General features: G+C 41.6%; 1 protein-coding gene across 2 annotated transcripts in view; it reads right to left on the minus strand.

Annotated features, from left to right (window-relative positions):
• Fgf13 (fibroblast growth factor 13) overlaps positions 1–15,008 on the minus strand; it is a 533,597-nt gene extending 518,589 nt beyond the window's left edge. The window contains exon 1 of one of the 2 annotated variants that reach the window (XM_052739895.1): positions 14,846–15,008. In XM_052739895.1, the coding sequence (XP_052595855.1) occupies positions 14,846–14,894 (49 nt within the window). In that variant the 5' untranslated portion in view covers positions 14,895–15,008. The remainder of the gene's footprint in view (positions 1–14,845) is intronic. The other variant, XM_052739907.1, reaches the window with a different exon arrangement.
• Positions 15,009–19,723: the final 4,715 nt, after the last annotated feature.

The following is a 19,723-nucleotide window of genomic DNA, read 5'->3' on the forward strand; positions in this document are numbered from 1 at the left end:
TAGCCTGAACTCTGAATTCCACCAGAGAAATAGATGCCATTTATAACATTTATATGTATAAGTATACATAGCTTTGTAAGCTTACCACGTGGATCTGCTGAATCAGATTCTCATGGTGGGGCATATATGTGGTGAGAGATCATGCTAAAGTCTAAGCAGGGTCTGGAACCAGAGTTTTAGTGCTTCCTGGACTGTAGATCAACACTCTGTATCTGGCATGCATGTCATCTGACATCCTTGATAGTTTGCCCTAGCCAGAGCCCCAGTAAGTATGATAAGCAGCAAATCAACAACTCCTTTAGCTGAGTGGGGTGGCACACACCTTTGTTTCAAGCATTGGACAGGAAGAAGCAGGCAGAGTCAGGCAGACCTCTGTGAGTTCAAGGCCAGACCAGCTTATAGAGAGAGTTCCAGGCCAGTCAGGGTTACACAGTGAGACATTGTCTCAAAAATCAACAATAACAAAATCTCCTTGACACATGCTACCAAAATTGAACAAAGTACCTCCTGCATGGATAGCCAGAGTACCAAACTTAAGCTTGTAAATTATGCGTTCTATGAAGTTAAGAGACCATTATATGTAAATTATGAGTTCTATGAAGTTAAGAGACCATTATATGTAAATTATGAGTTCTATGAAGGCAAGGGACCATTATACGTAAATTACGAATTCTATGAAGGTAAGGGACCATTATATGCTGCATTTACTGCTATCTTCTCAGTGTCAGAAGAAGCACCTGAAGGTTCTGTAAGTAATTATTAAGCAAATCAATCAATCAATGAATTAAAACACATATTAGTGAATTGGAAATCCTTTAAATTGGTTGTTGACTGTCAGATACACATACAAATCTACAGATTCATTTCTATTGCCCACAAACCCTTTAATAAGAATCCTCTAGCCGGGCGGTGGTGGTGCACGCCTTTAATCCCAGCACTCGGGAGGCAGAGCCAGGTGGATCTCTGTGAGTTCGAGGCCAGCCTGGTCTCCAAAGCGAGTTCCAGGAAAGGCTCAAAGCTACACAGAGAAACCCTGTCTCAAAAAACCATAAAAAAAAGAATCCTCTAACTTAAATTATCAATATGAAAGTCACTATTATTTTAGTAACCTTACCAAAATTGCTAATGACCAAATTCCAGATACTACTTTCTCTTTGGTCCTTTCCATGTGTTAGTTCATTCAATGTGTAATAGGAATTTTTTTTAAATTATATACTGACAGTAGAAACAGACTTGCTATACTTGAAACCCTGGTCTCTGAATCCAAAGGGGTATAATAAGAACTACAAACACCACAATTGCAATTTTTGTAACTCATCTCCCAGCTAAACTCCCTGGGTCCCAGAGCTCAATAAATTTATACATATTACCTGGCTTTGATACTAAGAAAGAGAAAAAAGAAACAGAATGGCTCTCACCCCAGTTTGGGCCCAAATTGTATGTAAATCTCTGGTGGGTTTTTTCATATTTTATATACTTTATATTATTTTATTTTTATTCTGGTGAACAGTTGAACCTAAATCTAGGCCTTATAGCAAGGGTCTCTAATAACAGATTCTTAAAATAATTGTATAAGACAACTATAACTATTTCCAGCTTATGCTAATTGGAGTTTAGAAAACAAATAATAGAGAAACTTAAATATGAACTCAAGTCTCTAAAATCCATGTTTTCAATGATGCATCCATTTTGACATAGAAGATAGTTTGTTGTAAAGTAGCAGTTGTCACAAAAATGATAGTGATATTTAATCCAGGTGGTTTCTGACATTCTAATGGCTTTGGGTGTAAAGTGTTTTTTAAAAAAATATGTAACCTGCTGGGTGGTGGTGGCGCATGCCTTTGATCCCAGCACTCGGGAGGCAGAGGCAGGCGGATCTCTGTGAGTTCGAGGCCAGCCTGGGCTACAGAGTGAGTTCCAGGAAAGGCGCAAAGCTACACAGAGAAACCCTGTCTCAAAAAACCTAAATAAATAAATAAATAAATAAATAAATAAATAAATAAATAAATAAATAAATAAATAAAATGTAACTTATTTTTTATTTTATGTTCGTTGGTGTTTTGCCTGTGTGTATGTCTGTGTCAAGGTATTAGAAGCCTTGGAACTGGAGTTACAGACAGGTGTGAGCCACCATGTGGGTGCTGGGAATTGAACCTGGGTCCTCTAGAAGAGCAACCCAGTGCTCTTAACAGCTGAGTCATTTCTCCAGCCCTGGGTGTGCAGTTTTAATGCCATTTAAAGAAATCTAGGAAGGATGTTGATCATTGTCACTAGGTGACACATTTATTGAGCACCTGCTTTGTGAGGCGATCACAACCTAATAGGGTCAAAAAGATAGAAGCTGTTAAAAAAACAAAGCATGATCTATCTAGAGTCGCCTCCACATATTGTCACATAGATGATCCATAGCCTAGTTCAAGGAGCAGCATCTCCTGTTCCATGGGCAAAAGACTCCCTGGAGAATGAAAGACTTCCTGGAGGAGAACAGTTTACCTTGCATTTGAAAGAATACAGACAATACAGAGCAAAGAATTGCAGAAACTGAAGCAGAAATGTCAGTTTGAAGGTAATCAATAGCAATATTTTATTCATGTTACATTACAACATTAATTATATATTTATGTATACATCCAGTGAAAATTGAGAATATGAGTAAAAACTATAAATAGCTAAATGAACTACCTAAAGCAGTGGTTCTCAACCTCCCTAATGCTGTGACCCTTGAATACAGTTCCTCTTGTTATGGTGACCTACAATCATAAAATTATTTTCATTGCTACTTCATAATTGTAATTTTGCTACTGTTATGAATCATAACGTAAATATCTATGTTTCCAATGGTCTTAGGTAACCCCTGTTAAAGGGTTGTTCGATGCCCCCAAAAGGGTTGCAAATCACAGGATGAGAACCACTGACTTAAAGGCTCCTTTGGAGGAGGGCATGTGTATATTCTTAAAGGATTATTCTAGTATTATATCTGTTGTGTATTTAGACATATGACTAGGTGTCCACATGTCTTTAATTTTGAATTTGCAGTTTTATGTGTGCATATATGTACTGCCATTTATGCAGTATATAACCTACATGCAGTCTAATGAGAAGGATCCCAAGGAGGTGTAGAAAAAATCTTTGATTCACAGACACAAAATCACCATCTGTCTTTTTTATCATTCCCAAATCCACACCAGTACACACACTACAAATGATGACAGATTCAAGACAAGAGGTCATTGTAATGTAAGGGGCCAGGCAGAAATAAAGATATCCTAAAGAGATACTTGTGTCTCTCAATCTGACTAATAGACTATTGAAACAATGGACCCCAAAGAAATGGACAATGCCCCAAGAATCACATGCTGGGAGAAGGAAAAGACACCCACCACAGCAGGAATTTGCCTCTTAGAAAGAAACTATGCACATGTCTAACAACTTGTCAAACCACCTTGTATGATGAGACTGAAGCCCAGACAAGGATGGATCCATAGTAGTCAGGGCTACACCTTGACCAGGACTGCTTAGATGTGCAAATCCTTGGCCCTCTGTTTAAACTTTAATCTCAAGGCAGATTTCAGGAGTTCACTAAATCTTTCTGTCCCTTTTCACAATGTGGCCACACTGAATACTCAATTTCCTTTTTTTGCTTTCTACTCTTAATTGGAGTCTTTTCATTGGCTTATTAAGATGAGGGCACAGGCTGTTTAATGACACTAATGTATCATGGAAGAAAAGTTAGTAGGTTAATAGTTGATTATGTGTGATTCCACACACATATTTAAAATTATCCATGTCTAGGAGTATGTTCAAACATGCACAGAAGAAAGACTGGAAGGAAAATATTTTTAAAAATTAATCTGCAAATGAAACCTTGATTGATATTTTCTTTGTGCATTTATGATATTCCGAATTGTCCTCAGTGGACATGCATTATTTTTTAATCTCAAAAACGCAACGCAATGAAACATAAGCAACATAAAGTCACAAATAAATTCAAAAGAGCTGGGAGCATTTTACTCAAGATACATGCTCAGTTTTGGAACAGCTAAAAATGAATTAGCATTAACCAGAATACAGAATGCAAAAGCTCTTGCATTGGCCAAGCCATGACTTCAAGGTTCTCACTGCAATCTTGGTCTTTTGTATTTTGTCTTTGGGGTGCCCAGCAGGTGTGTTAGAGAGCTAGATCCTGAGGTGGAGACAGGGAGGAAGGCAACTCCACTAGTCCACTCCGGGGCTGGAGCTGCAAATCTTTTTTTTTTTTTTTTTTTTTTTTTGACTTCAGAGTCCTCATGACTTGTTTATTACATACCATCCTTTCATATGGCATGGATAGAGACTTATATTACAGTTTGATTGTACAGTCTAAACAGACTTATAAAGGTGACAGATATCTTTTACAAGCTCAAACATAGAACAAAAAATCATCTTTAACTGACTTGTGAACACCACACATTCCATATTTGTGTTAATGCAGATATGTAAATTATCTTTGAAAGTCTGCAAATCTTAATGCCAGTCCCAGGTGTCCCACCAGTTGGAGTACTGGAACCAGGGCATTCGCCGCTGCAAGCAGAGCTTTCTACGTCCAAAACACAGGCGTCCTAGCCTGAGCTTGCAGCCGCAGCTCTTTGTGAAGTTTCCACTCCAGTCAGTCACATCATAGGCATGAAGAGCAAGGGGGCAAAACCCTCTGCTGTCCTTGCTGTCCGCTGCTGCCTGGAAGGAGCTTTGTCATGCCGGGCACCATGCAGCTCCTCTCCAAGTTTCACCTTTGGTGACACAACTTTTCCGTGTTTCTTTTTTAGGCAGCTGCCACATCACGAGGTTAATGAGCACGCTGAGGTTTGTAATAAAACTGCCTGCCAGATACATGGCGACTGCGGGACATTGGTTGACCAGACCTTACAGCAGGACTGTCTGACAGCCCAGATCCCAGCTACTTGGAAAACAAGTGCTCCCTGGAAGGAGAGCATGGAAGGAGCGCCTTGCCCTGTTTCCAAGAGAATGGCTCCCATTGTTCTGTGAGCTCCGAAAACCAGTGCAAATCCTAGAGCTCTTGGAAGACTTAACATTTGATAAACCCCCCTAGGGGAGAGGCAAGCATACACACAGAGAATCAAGGCGAAATAAGCAGGTCAATTCTCAATGCTTTCAAAGTCTGCCTTGAGAAAAGATTCTGAAAATATCTATGGGCATATTCAAGAACTGCATTCAGTCTGCCTTCTTTGGGTTGTTTACTTCTACTTTTATCAGCAAGATAAATATTTTAAGAACTCGAGCTGTTTACTAACCCTGAGTTTCAGAGCAGTTGAAATGCTGTCTACATTATTTGGTGGGATTTTTAAAGAGCTGGGTCTCATGTTTGTTATTAAACTTACCTATAACCACTCAATAGACCTGTCACTGTTAATTATGGCTGTTAAACATAGGTTGCTGAAGCGCAGAGGAAAACATTACATGATTCCCAACTTTGAGAACTATAATTAATATGCTTGTTCAAGGCGGGTGTCTCTGTTAACAAGATATATTTTTGGAAATATTATCTAACTGAATGCAGCATAAATAGTATGAAAACTAAAGCTCACATTTTTAATTTTTCCATTTAAAATTAGTTATATAATAAGTAGTGAAAAGTTTATTCCATACAACTATATTTCAAGGAAGTGGGGGCGATTTCACTCACTGCCGTTAATATAGCTATCAAGTGAGAAAAGCCAGAAATGAGACTCCTCCAATTAGCCTAGCTCACCCAAAGGAAACACATTCAGTTAATAAATCCACTGACATCTGTTGACAAGAACAGGAAGGAGGGAAAAACAGGAGAGGGAGGGAGAATTGAAAAAGGCTGAGTAGGGAAATGAAACATATGATTCTGATGAGGAACAGAATGAAATCATATACCATGTAATGAAAAATAAAATAAACAAGTGGAGTTTTACTCAACAGTGAGTAAAGAAGAAGTGTGTGCTCAACAACATGGGTGAAATATTCCCAGATACAGCACTGGAGAACTGTACTATTGTATACAAACTAACAACTGCTTAAGTGTTGATAGCCATAGTCAGATGGACAATTCCCTACCACACAGGCTCAAGGAAATGGGCAAGTGATGTGAAACATACTTTGCAAAGTGGAAAGTTAGAATATTCAAGGCCAGTAGGAAAAGAAAGCACAGTTTTTATCGTAGGAACTGGTTTCTTTCAATGCTTCAGTCCAAGGCCCACTACAGTACTCTACATAGTAGTAACAACAACAACAATAACAAATGAGATGTGTTTCATTGAAAACACAATACTATAACAACCATGCACATTTTCCCTAATTACATCTATGTTGATGGAGAGAACTAAACTTATATTTGTGCAGATTAGGATTTGAAAGGATGTAAATGTGCTGTCTAGGGATGCAGAATATAACAGTGGTTAGGAAGTAAATGTGTCCTCAGACAAACCTGGCTCAAACCCTCATTCTGTTATCTTTTTTATTTTAGAAACATATAAATAAAACCTTTCATGAAGTGCAAGTTGGACTTACTTCATAGTAATTGGCAAGTTACAAGTATATTTAAATTAATATGTGTGGACATCACAAAAGTCAGAATGGTTTTCCTAAAAGACCCGTATTCTGACTCAGTCCATGTCAGTGCAAGCCATGAGCTGAACCACAGAATCAGTACAGGTTGACAACAACATCAGACTAGACTGGCAGCACCATAGTCATTATCACAGCTAAGCATTATAGAACATGAATGATACAAAGTAAGAACCCCTTTAGTAACAGTTCCCGGGTTTTGGACTATCTTTCTCATATCTTGATGAGTGACATCACACAAGATTGCTTCCATCTCAGAGACCCAGTTTTTTCATCTTTCAAAAGTGAAGAAAGTATGTATATTTTATCTCCCATAAATTGTTATAAAGATTTCATGGGGCATTTCATGTCAAAACTCTGGCATATAGTCTTAGGATGCTCAATGAAAATTAAATCTCCTACTTATCTAGGTATTAAATGCTAACCACTGATAACTGGTTAATTTAGGTTAAAGCTTTGTCTCTGGTGATCCTTTGTTTCAATATAAATATGCTCACCTGTATATCAGATTAAACCACCAAGAGACAATGAGAGAGCCTTTCTCCAGTGTACTGCCTTCTGACATGACAACAAAACAAGAATTTGATGTAACATAATATAAAATAACATAACCTAATATAATGATGCTTTTGTTTTACCATTTGATTTCCCTGAAACATGGACTCACTATATAACCTCAATTGGCATTAAACTCCCCATCCTCTGTGTAAGCATTACAGCACAGATGGAAAGGTGTGGCTTGACAGTTACACTCTGACTCTATGTCCAAAGTGCTAGGATTACTAGGATATAGCACTACACATGGCAGAACCAATGACTTTTAGTGGATTCATATGGCACATCATTCAACAATCAGTTATTTATTACTATGAAATCAAACATGTGCTAGTGATTTGCAACCTGCTAGCTATATAACCTTATACAAACCATACAATCTGTCTGGGCTTTACTACTGGCATCTCTAAAGTTCATATAATGCATACCAATCACTATTTATTGAGTTGTCATACAAGCTAAACATGGGCTAGATAGATGGCTTAGAACAATGGTTCTCAACCTCCCTAATGCTGCAACATATTAATACAGTTCTTCATGTTGTGCCTATCCTTAACCATAAAATTATTTCTGTTGCTATTTCATAACTGATATTTTTCTACTGTTATGAACTCTAATGTAAATATCTGATATGCAGGATATCTGATATGCAAACCTTATGAAAGTGTCATTTGACCTCCAAGGGGTCATGACCCACGTGTTGAGAACCACTGGCTTAGAGGTTAAGGGTGCTTGTTGTTGTTGCAGAAGGCTAGAGTTTGATTCCAAGTATTTACGTTGGGCAGTTCACAATAACCTATAATTCTAGTTCCAGGAGATCTAACATCCTCTTCTAGTTGTGTGGGCAAGGTACTCACATGCATATGTACACACTCAACACATACACACATAAATATAAATAAAAATTATTTAGATAGATAGATAAATAGATAGATAGATAGATAGATAGATAGATAGATAGATAGATAGATATAGATATCATTGCCATAATGTGTAAAAAGACTGAAGGAGATATATGAAAATGATATATGCCTAATAAGTAGCAAGTATTCAATAATGTAGGTGCTACAATAATAATGATACTTATGTTTATTGTTTTTCAGTTGTTGAACTAGAGCATGCTGCTGCCCAAAGGAATTCTCTGCCTTGTCTAGGTCATTCAATAACTACTTCTTATTGTCTAACCAAGTATAAAACTATTAAGTGCCCTAGGGTGAGGCAGAGTAGAGGTCTTCAAAGGAATGAGAGAACAAGACAAGAAGAAGTATTAATAAGGAAAGGAAGCATGCTGAAAGACAAGGTGGTGGGTTGTCACATACCAAAGACTACAACATACTTTGGTATCTGACAAACGTGTACTATTAATAACAGAAATCAAAACAGTAGTTTCCTTTAACATGATAATGACTTGAAAGGGTAATGAAAGAATAGCGTAGGTTGACAACATTCTAGATGTCACACTACTGCTGATTATATGGATGCAAACATTTCTCAAAATTCATCAACATGTATCCTTCAGAGATGTACATGTTACTACAGTAAACCTGAAGTACCAAAAAGGATGTTGGGTCCATAATATGTTTATTGATTACTTTCTAATTTGGCTTCTGACCTAACTTTCACAAGATTCTTTCTTTCTTTCTTCCCAGGCCCTGCTGACAGGATCCAGAAAGAACAGACATTCATAACTGGAAATTCCTTTTAACCAGATCTGATGTCTCTGCAGACAGGCCAAGCAAATAACCCAACACAGACCAGACCTACTGTACTCTCTACAATGTCAATAAAACTATACTTCAGCAAAAACCAAGGGTACTGCCAGATTTAAGAAAACCAACAAGAACATATACTACCCTCTGGCCTTACCCTGTGAGGAAGATCAGTAGTCAGGGACACTAATACCATTTCCATTTGAAATTGAAAACTTAAATGAATTTAGCAGAGTTGGAGTGAAGGCTAAGGCATAAGACCTCCTTCATAGTAATCTCAACATACAGTAATTATAATTTATGTTTAATGTTTATCAAAACTCAGATTTCTTAAGAAAATAGTTTTTATTTTTGACCATACCTCAAGATCAGGAAAATATCTCTTCTTAAAAAATATAACCCCTTCATTTTCAAGGCTAATACCCTAGAAAATATTTCTCTGGAGAAAATAAATGGCCATCCATTCAAAAAGAAATTGAAAGTAAGCACTGGAATGGTGGTCAAATAATTACTACAACTAGAAAACAAGTGAATTTGCCTACAGGTAAACTTGAATGCACCCCTAAAATAGTTTCATCAAGATACGACATTCAGCCAGATATGGTGATGTATAATCACAAAGCTTAGGAGGAAGAGGCAGTAGCATCATAAATTCTAGGCCAGCCTGGGCTTTACAGAATATTCAAGATTGGCTTCCAACCTTGTCTCAAAAAAGAAGAAAAGAGAAGGAAAAAATGACAATTATAAGATATAACCAAATTTCCTCACTGCATATACCCTAAATGAAGAGCCTATATTTCAGGTTAAACATGAATGGTGCTACACAGAACAATGTAACCTACTGAAATTCACTCCTCAGCCTGCACTGATAAGCTGTAGTGATTACTGTGTCTTCTGAATAGGAAAACATAATATCAGTGACTATAGAGAATGAGTTACACAGATATCTATGTTCTGTACTAATTGTATTATGTACCTTATCATCACATCTCAAAGGTAATGTTAAGCTGAACACAGTAACAGATATGTAGGCTCCCCTCTACCCATCATTCTTTAATTCATGTGTTTCTTCTGCTTTGAATTGTTTAATCTTGGCAATTATTTTCCATTCCTTTCAAATTTCTCAACTCCAAAAATATAACCCATAATGAAGTAGATACTAGAAAGCCTTTTTATTGGCTATATTTGAGGAGCTGCAACACATTTTGGTTGTTCTATGTTGATTGTAATTCCCAGAATGAGGAGTTGATTTGGGCATAAAATAGCACAGCTGCAGAGAGACCTGAAATGCTAACAGCTTCATCTTCCTACTCACTGCTTCAAAAATGAGCCTTCTGGCTTACCATCCAAACTCAGATTCCAATGTCCCCTCCCCCTAATCTAGTCCCTGTCTTCACAGCCACTACATCTCTATTTCCCTGACATATGCATGATCCTAAATGAGTTCCTTCATGTCACAGCCCATATTCTCCTTCACTTAAGACTTAACTCAACATCCATTTCCACTCCAACTTTTCCCATATCACTAGCCCTAGGATGCAGCCTGGCTCCTTTTAATGACTTGACCTCTATTCTAAAGGGACTTGATGGAAATAATAGTTAAGACAGGGAGAAGTTACAGCATCTTTATTCCCTGCTTTAACCTGCCCTCCCTTTTAGCTTTTGTTTATGTCAATAAAGAAACTGTACATATCCAGAAAGAAGAAAGAAGAAAATCTGACAACTGTGTGCACTCATCTCCTACCTGTACCCCCAAAGCAGTCAAACAGTTTTGATTAGAGACCAACCCTGGCATACCATCTCCCTGAAGCTGCAATCACCACGTTCACCACAGAAGAGATATGTGGCTCATGACAACTGTCTACAAACCATGGTTCCATGATGGCATGATGAAAAACACAATTCAACTAGTCTCTTCATGAGTAATAGACAGATTATGATCACTGTTTTTAAATAAGAGGTCATCTACATCAGGACTTCTTGCCAGTAAGCACCTGCTAAACACCTGCTTTGCTTGGCCCAAGAGTAAGTCTGACAGTAGATATCAATGGCCAAGATGACCTTTGGTAATGGAATTCAGAATTCAAGCCATGTTATGCTGACTGACTAACCACAGTGTCCTGTGCTTGGGATAGAAAGACTAGTAGAACTGCCCAACATGGAAAGGAAAATGATGTGTCCATACACGTCACAGTCTACTATAGCAACAGCTGTGCAAGTGGATGGCTTCATGGACTATGCATGGAATTGGCCTCCATCACTCATTGGCCAGCATGAACTCAGCCCTGATGCAAGTGCCTTCACCAGAAAACCCACAGCCCATGTGGCTTGCAAACTTGCCTGTGGCTGTGGGACTAAGCAAAAAGGAAAGTATGGTTAAATCAACACATCTAACTCCAAGTATGTTGCAATGAACCAAATGAGAGATTTGGAATAAAAAATCAGCTAGCACCTTTACTTGATCTTGAATCCATTTGGTATCAATTATCACCTGCCACAAGTTGTTCAGTGCCACAGGAACAGCTGCAGTAAACTGGACACAGCTCTAACTGAATACTTTTCTAACACGGGAGTACTGATAGATCTTATGTGATATGACAGACAAGGGTGAGTAAAAGCTATGCGAAGATCTATTTGGATAAATAAATACTATGCATTTTATTTCCCTGTGATGGAACTACATCATCTTGTTCAAGAACTACATGACCTAAACAATATACACATATACCAATTTTAAAGCATGTACAGGGCATAAATTAGTACACAAAGGTGACAAGCTATACAAGAGACCCTTTCAATCATTTTCAAACAGAATCAAGTACCCTACCCTGCCCTCTCCCAGAAAGAAATGTCTAGCCTACTTGGTTACATTTTTTATAAGAACTGTCAAAATTCACAAGCCCTGGCCTCAAAGAGTTGAAGGACAATACAAATTTATATATGCTCTAAATACCATGTTTCTTTTTCTTTGTTTAGGGGTGGGACTTTGCTTTTTGTGAGGAGGAGTGCTTTTTGTTTTTAATTTTAAAATGTGTTGTTTGTTTTCGAGACAAAGTTTCAGTTTGTGAGACAGGCTGGCATTAAACTACCTCAGTCTCTGGAGTACTGAGCTTACAAGTGAATATCACTACACCCAATCCAAACCACATTTCATTCAGTAGTACAAAATAAGTTACTGATTACTTACTATGTATGATTTAGAAAGTCTAGAAATGTGGTGCTCTATAATAATCTTCAATGTAGTGATGATAGGCTGTGGGCATGAGCCCCAAAAGATAGGGTGGGAGGATGAATTTAAATGAGCAGTAGGCTGCAAAACAGATTATGAAGTTCATTCAAGCTGTTACTAAATTATTTGACTTGATTCAATCATTTGTCACAGCATCATTCAAAATTAAATGTATTTTTGAAACATCTATTAAATGTTTGATTCCATATCTTACTATGTTACAAAGACTATGCTAATGAACACCTGAGATTTGAAAATGCCAAATGTGACCTATATATGGGACATTTGCAAATAACCAAAATCTCTTCATTATGTAAATAAATTTTATTGGTTAAAATAATGAGTAGATTTGGTACTGTTCATCTCCAACATTATCTCTCTCATATAAGATATTTGAAAGGAGGGGGAAAAACTAATGGTTACTTGACATTCACTATTTTTAAAATGCTCTGAAGTCAACGACCAACAGCAAGGCTGAAATGGCAATCTTGCTTTTAACTAGGAGAAAATCCCCATTTCCTCGGGAAAGTAAATTCCCTTCTAAAAAGTTGTCCTATTAAATTTTCTTCTAATTCCAACCACAATTCTAATGGCTAGTTACACAATTCCTACAGAGAGAACTGTGTTTTAAATGTGGTGAGTCAACAGAAGAAAATGTCATGACATATGCCTGGTAAAAAAATTTCATTACTGAGTTACAGAGGCAGGCCTGTGCTCCTGTTTCCAGACGTGTTAATCCATTCTGAACAACTGCAAATTATATACATAAAACAGCAAGTCATTTTCTGTGAATGAATTTGGCTCGGAATTCTTCAAGTGTAAACTGAAACAAACCCTGAGTAACCACCTGCTGGAAATCAGGAACCAAAGTTCCAGCAAGAAAGTTGAAGTAGTCCCAGGTTCAAATGGGAATGAGTTACCTGGAGCAATCAGATGCTAAACCTTTAGTTGCCTTTACTTCTCTGAGCTCTAGGTGGAAAATGACACCTGAGGGGCAGGTATTGGGGTGTAGCTCAGTGATAAAGTGCTATTCTCACATTAAGCCCCTCACATATAATCTCCAGCATGAGGATCCTTCAGTCATTCTTCCTTTTCATATGACAGTGTCTTTGAGACCTTTCACAGTTAAGAAAGCCCCGGAAACATGGAAACAGCAGTTCTACTCTCAGAACTTACTATTACAGTTAGTGTGTGTGTGTCCCAAATGACCATCATATCTGAGTGGGTCCCCACACCTTGGGTTGACACCTCTGACCTTAGAATAACAGACTTAACCCTCCACAAACTTCTGGAGCCTTTTGTCAACTACTTTGCCTAGTGGGAAGAGAAGCAGCTCCACTTAGAAGTAAGGATAAAGGCCCTGAAGACTGACAACTTTCCGGGGGGCGGGAGGCTGCCCTACAGTCTCCTGAGAAAGCAAGCTCTGAGAGAAGAGTAGAAGTGAGGAGAGGAAAAGGGGGATGGGGAAAGAGTGGGAGGGAAAGGAGCCCTAAGGATCAGGGAAGAATTGAAACCCCCCTTTAACAAGAGCCGGAGCTCTCCCCACTCCCCGCTGCTGCAAATCCACTTCAGCAGGAGTGAGTCTTTGCCTTTGAGGACCTAGGCCACCCCAGGGTCTACTGTGACTATTCCAGACACGTGCACCTGAGCTCACAGCTCTTCCACACCTTCTCGCTGTGCCTGTCTCTGTGCCCTAAGTCCTCAAGGCTGCTGTCTCCAGTTTACATTTCCCAGCTAAGCGGGTCCTCAGCAAGGTAACCACTACTAGGAGCTGGTAGTAGCAAAGGACATTCTTTCCTTTTCTTGAGTTCTTCCCAGTCTGAGTGAGCCCTACTCTGCTGCATGTCCCCATCCTGCCGGCGGGAGGCCCCAGGCTGAGAAGTACACTCTCGGGGAAATGGGACCAGGCGCCTTGGGCCAGGTGGTTATTTCCCAGGCAGCTAAGAAAAGGGACTATGTTCTCCTGCAGAGGCCCACTACCACTAGGCACTAGTGGCAAGGGGACAACAGCCTTTGTTCTCCCGGGGTTTGGCAAGGCTGCGCTACTGAGGCGCAACACGGGCGGCGCCAGGGTATCCAGATTGCTCACTTTTGCACGCGGCATGTCAAAAGGTGCACATTCCAGTCTTCTCCTTTGAGTGGGATGGGTAGGAAGTTAGGCACTAAGGGGTGTGAGGTGAAAAGAAGCATGGGGGAGGGGTTCTGCATATGGGCCAGGTTCTTTGTTTGCATTGGGGGCAGGGAGAGGGGGGTTGAACATGGGTCTGAGCTGGATCCTGAGAGTGGGACAAATTCCTGAGTATGTCACCATGTTGCACCCGCGCAGCACACATATGCACACACTCTCTCTGGAGCGTACACACACATGCAGACACACACACACACACACACACACACACACACACACACACACACACGCACACACACATACAGACAGGCGTCCAGTATGTAGCAGGCAGCACGGTTCCCGGCGCTCCAGGCTGCAGCAGCTTCGTCTGCCCGCAGCGCCGCCACCATGCGTTCAGATGGGCAGTGGAGGAGACTGGAGGCACTCGAGGGGCCACAATTCCGCTAGGAAGGAGGGAAAGTGGTGCAAACCCACACTCTCCCAGAGGCCTTGACCTCCCGGTTTTTTTCCGGGGTCGCAGAGGTCATGGGCAGCTTAGGGTCTAGCTGGGAGACTAGGAGCCACCCGGCGGCGCGCACACAACGGGGCGAGGGCAACCGAGCATAGGAAAGGAGGCGGACTGGCCGGTGGGCTTACCCTTAGAAGCATCTTTCTCCTCTTTGGGCTTGGTCACCTTTCCACTCATAGATCCCAGCTTGCTTGACAAGGTTCGTCCAGGAGAAGGAAGTCCTCGCCGAGCGGGCTGGACTTGGGAGAGCGCTTAGGGCGGCAAGTCGCGACCGCGAGCTCTCAGTGTGGTTCCGGGCGGAATCCGCTTTTCCCCACTGCTGCCGCTGCTGCCGCCTGCGAGAGAGTGGGGAGGAAAAGAGAGGGGTGAAGGAGGAGCCGCCGCCCGAGCCCGAGCGACCGGCCACGGGAGGAGCCGCTCGCCGCGCTCCAGAAGTGCAGAGACAAAGCGGTGCGGCCGCTGCTTCTGCGCCTCGCCGCTCCTGCCAGTCCGCGGAGAGCCGCGCTCTGGAATCTCGGGGCACCCGGGAGGCGCGGCCGGGACTCCCCGGCTTCGCCGCCGGCCTGCCCGGGCTCTGTATGGGTCGCTCGCTTCGCGGGCACCGGCCACGCAGGGAGTTGCCTGGGTGGGCTGCCCAAGCTCTAACGGACTGCTTTTCCCCGCCTCTCCCAATCTGCTGCGGGCCGCCAACTCAATCAAAATAAAACCCCCGAGGAAGGTTTAAAAAAAAATCAAAACAAAGACAAAAATATTCACTTAAAAATAACGAGCCTCCCCGAAAGGGAAATGTTTGAACATGTGATGAGCAACGTGTGAGCCTGTTACACCGCAGAGCCGCACAGCTTCTCACCCGCGGAGATTCGGAAAGGGAGGATCGCCTCTTTCTCTCTATTTAATCCATTTTCAGGTTCCTGTCTTTTGGCTAAAAGAGGGGCCTGAGTTGCTGGCTGACAGAGAAGCGGGAACCAATGACCCTTACCTGTTCTCTCTCCCTACACCCACACCCCCTCGGAGCTCGCCTGCTCCTTCGCTGCCACTCTCCCGGCAAAGAACTCTCCGATCCCAGAGAACCACGAATCAGCACTGGGGTGCGTTCTATATAAACGACAAGGTGTGGGCACGCGGGGCGGGGGGGGGGGGGGGCGGCGAGGGCGGGGCCCCACAAAGCTGCCTGCGGGCTGTAGTAAAATCAGAGCTCGGCAGGGGCGCGCCGACGTCAGCTGCCGCCTAGCAAAAGCCTGGCAGCCCAACAGAGTGCGGCGAGCGTGTCAGCGGGTGTCCCCTATCCCCTCGGACAGGCAGGGCCCTCCTGTGCTGCCACAGCGGGTTCTCGAGAGCCAGGAGTCCCCAACCTCCACCTTTGTTATTCCCTAGACTTCTAGTGCCTGCCTTCCTGGTTGCGCTGGTCACCACCTACACTTTGGGGACTCCACTGTTGGCAACTACGCTGAAATCTCAGTCTTGGAGTCTATGACTCTTCACCTCTGTCCAGCTCTCCAAGCTGAGACAAACTGATTCTCCAAGAAGGGAGAGAAGGGCGCTGGGATCTGGGTGTCAATAGCGCAGAGAGTGAAACTGACCCGGTGGTTGCCATCTCCCCCCCCCACACACACACACACACACACTGGCCCCTCCTCCTAGGGCTGTATGCTCTGGTTGGCAAACTGATGCACAGTCCCCACTGCTCAGGTTATCCAACCTCATGTGGAGTGAGGCGAGACTAGCCTCTAGTGCTGCAGAAGAATAAGTAGGATCAGCTTGTCTCCCAGGCTACACTTATGACAACCCATGGAAGATCCCTGAGAGTTGGAACTGGGAAGAAAAACTGCTCAGAAACCAGAAATCATTGTACATGGGGGATAAGGGAAAGGAGTCAAAAAATAGGAAAAGAGATACACGGAAGTCAGTAATCAATCGGCAGATGTTAGGGACCCTCTCCCCCTACTGTCCTTTCTGTCAGTGAGGACAAATGTGTGCTGCTAGGGAGTAAGGTGGCTGATAGCATGGGACTTAGTCCACAGAGGCCTCAGCCCATTCATCAAACCATAGGCTTCATCCTGGTCATGCAGATGTGCTAGCGAGTCCCAAGCAGAAAAGCCATTCACCTCATCCCACTCCACTCCCACCCTCTCCTTAATTTGGTTTTGTCTAATGATATTAAACCAGGCGAAGAAATCATATAGATGGATTAGTCCTACTGAATCCCAGGCAGTAACTCAATTATAAGAGCCTGCTGTGGCTTTCAAGACCAGGAGTGTGGGCTGCCTCTGCTGCCAGCCAGGGTCTAAAGGTCAGTAATCCTCTAAACTCAATTTGCAGCCTCCATGCTCAGTCTGGGAGGAACTGTAGGCCTGGTTTTCTTGCAAATAACATCTAATAATCTGGAGCTTGATGACACAATGTAATTATCCAACCCAAGGATGGACCTTTAATTGTTATCAGTATTCTGATAAAGAAGGAATTTTTCTTCAAACGACAGGAATTTAAAAGAGTTGGACCTTTGTGTGTGTTTAGAGGAAAAGACAAAAGAAGTGATAAAGAGAAGTTCCTATACAACCTATACCCTATAATAGTTACCATGCATTTAGTGTCTAACCTGTGCCAAGCAGTGGTGCTGAATCATTACATCAGTATCTTATTTCATTTCCCCAACATCACTAGTAAGTGTTGGTATTATTATTTCCATTTTACAAAGGAGGAAATCAGGCCTTGGAGCAATTAAGTACATTTAAAAACAAATGAGGTCTCACTGTGGAGCTTAGACTGGCTTTGAACTTCCAGATGCTAAGATTACCAACATAAATCACCATGCCCAACTAGCTCACATTAAGTCATTTTCAAAAAGTTCACACAGTTGGTTATTGGTAGAGCCTGAGTATGAATCCAGGCATGTCTACCTCTAATACTAAAATTATTCTTTAGCACTCTATCTTATAGCACTACCCTTAAAAGGGGAGAAACACTAACTGGACATATCTTCAAATCACAAACTTCTAAGTCTTTGTCAACCTCTCTAAATACACACACACACACACACACACACACACACACACACACACACACACACACACACCTCTGTATACTTATACCATGTGCTTTGTCTGTTTCCCCTGGTAAGCTCCAAGAGGCTCACCACATGATGACTTTAGAGGGTTCTCTGTCTTTACAGATAAGCTCTGCTCCCAGCACTATAGTCAGCAAGATTAACATCCAGCTGGAAGCCAGATATCACTCTATTCCTTCAGGGACAACAAAATGGTAAACACAGGGTGAAACCTAGCTTAGCTAGTATCACTGAGGTGATATAGAGAGGTGTCTGCATGGGAGAATGAATGAAGTGTGCCTGTCCATGAACACAAGTAAGTAAAAATGTGTTCCCTCACTGTAAACCATCCTTCAAAAGAAATAGTCAGAACATAAAGAAAATAGACAACTCATGCAAAAACACTAGTGATGTATGCCTATATTGAGACAAATCAATGGTCATCATAAGAGCTTTAGTGCCAGATACTAGGAATTAGGACTATTCAAGTGCACAGCCAAGCAATGTTATCTAAATAAACTTTCTGAAGACTCTTTTAGGGAGGTTATACCCAGCCTCTTTTGTAGGGAATAGGTCTGCCCCTTCTTTTAAACCTTCTGACATGTTTAATATGAAAATGTTGTTAGCACTGGCTCTGATGAAGGCATACCCCAGCCTCCAGTGTCAAGTTCCCAAGATACTCGGTATGCAAAATGACCTGCCGAAAGAAGCTCTAATATCTGTGCTAGGATGAGCAGAGAGTGGTTCCCCACCACCACCAAGGGATTTGATCTGCCTTGCTTTATTTTGAGACAAGGTCTCACTGTGAATCACAGGCTGGCCCCAAATTCACAATCCTGTTGTGACTTGCTCTTGGGTGCTGAGAACCTAGGTAGGGCTTAAAACACATTCGACCTACAGCATATGTTGAAGTGGTGCTTTGTTACTTTTAGACTAAATTGGAAATCATCAGACAGAGCTGCCTGGCTCACCTGGTGACCTATTTCACATGTATTCTGGGGAAAGCCCATCATCATGTATGAAGTGTACCCACCCTGACAAAAGTATACTGGAGAGTTTACCACGAGGCTCTCTAGCTGATGGTTTATGTTGATCTCCCTGACAAGCCACATTGCTATCAAGTCAATCAAGAACTGCATCTTAGATAACCAATGCAAATTACCAAATGACATCAACCTCATCTGACATCTGGCTGCATTCTTGTGAGAGACCCTTTCAATGGAGAACTAGTCAGTGGGGTCCTGTTCAAATTCCTGACCCAAAGAATTGTGATCAAAATTAAGTAGTTTTATTGTTGTTGTTTTTCACCACTTAGATGGTTTAGGTAAAGTACGATTATCCCACAAGTGTCTATTATAACTAAAGACTTGGTCTTTAGGGTAGTATCAATGAAAGGTGAAGAGCCATTGAGAGAGAGGGTCATTGTAGGTGTATGTGTGACCCACTACAGAAGGGTTTGTATGACAGCAATATCTGCTTATCTGACTTTCTATTTATCCAGGCAAGGGCTTCTATATGCACACACGAAACATGCACCTCTAACTTTTCCCCATGGTATGCATGATGTGACTGCTTGTCCTGATACATACTCCTGTCTCTGTCATTCCCCATCAGCCATGGAACACCTTTCCGTAATGAGAGTCTGCATCTTGCTGTTTGAACTTGCAAAGTTCCAAAACTGAGCTAAATAAGCCTTCTGTCTTTATGAAGTTAGGTTCCTCAGATATTTAACTGTATTAATGCAAATCTGATTAATCCAGGTGCTAAGTTCTAGGGTAATATGCTATATGGCAACAGTAATTGTAATAGAAACTCACAAATGCTTGCACACCTGTAATTTCATGTCATTTCACATTACACAGCTAATGTCTGTTGAATACAAGATATCTTTGTACTTTTAACAATATGGATTGGGGGGAGAGGGAGGGCAGGAAGAGGCAGAACAGGGGAATCCATGGCTGAT

Source organism: Peromyscus californicus, unplaced genomic scaffold (genome assembly GCF_007827085.1).
Source record: "Peromyscus californicus insignis strain IS unplaced genomic scaffold, ASM782708v3 Scaffold_10__1_contigs__length_136768540, whole genome shotgun sequence".
NCBI classification, from domain to species: domain Eukaryota; kingdom Metazoa; phylum Chordata; class Mammalia; order Rodentia; family Cricetidae; genus Peromyscus; species Peromyscus californicus.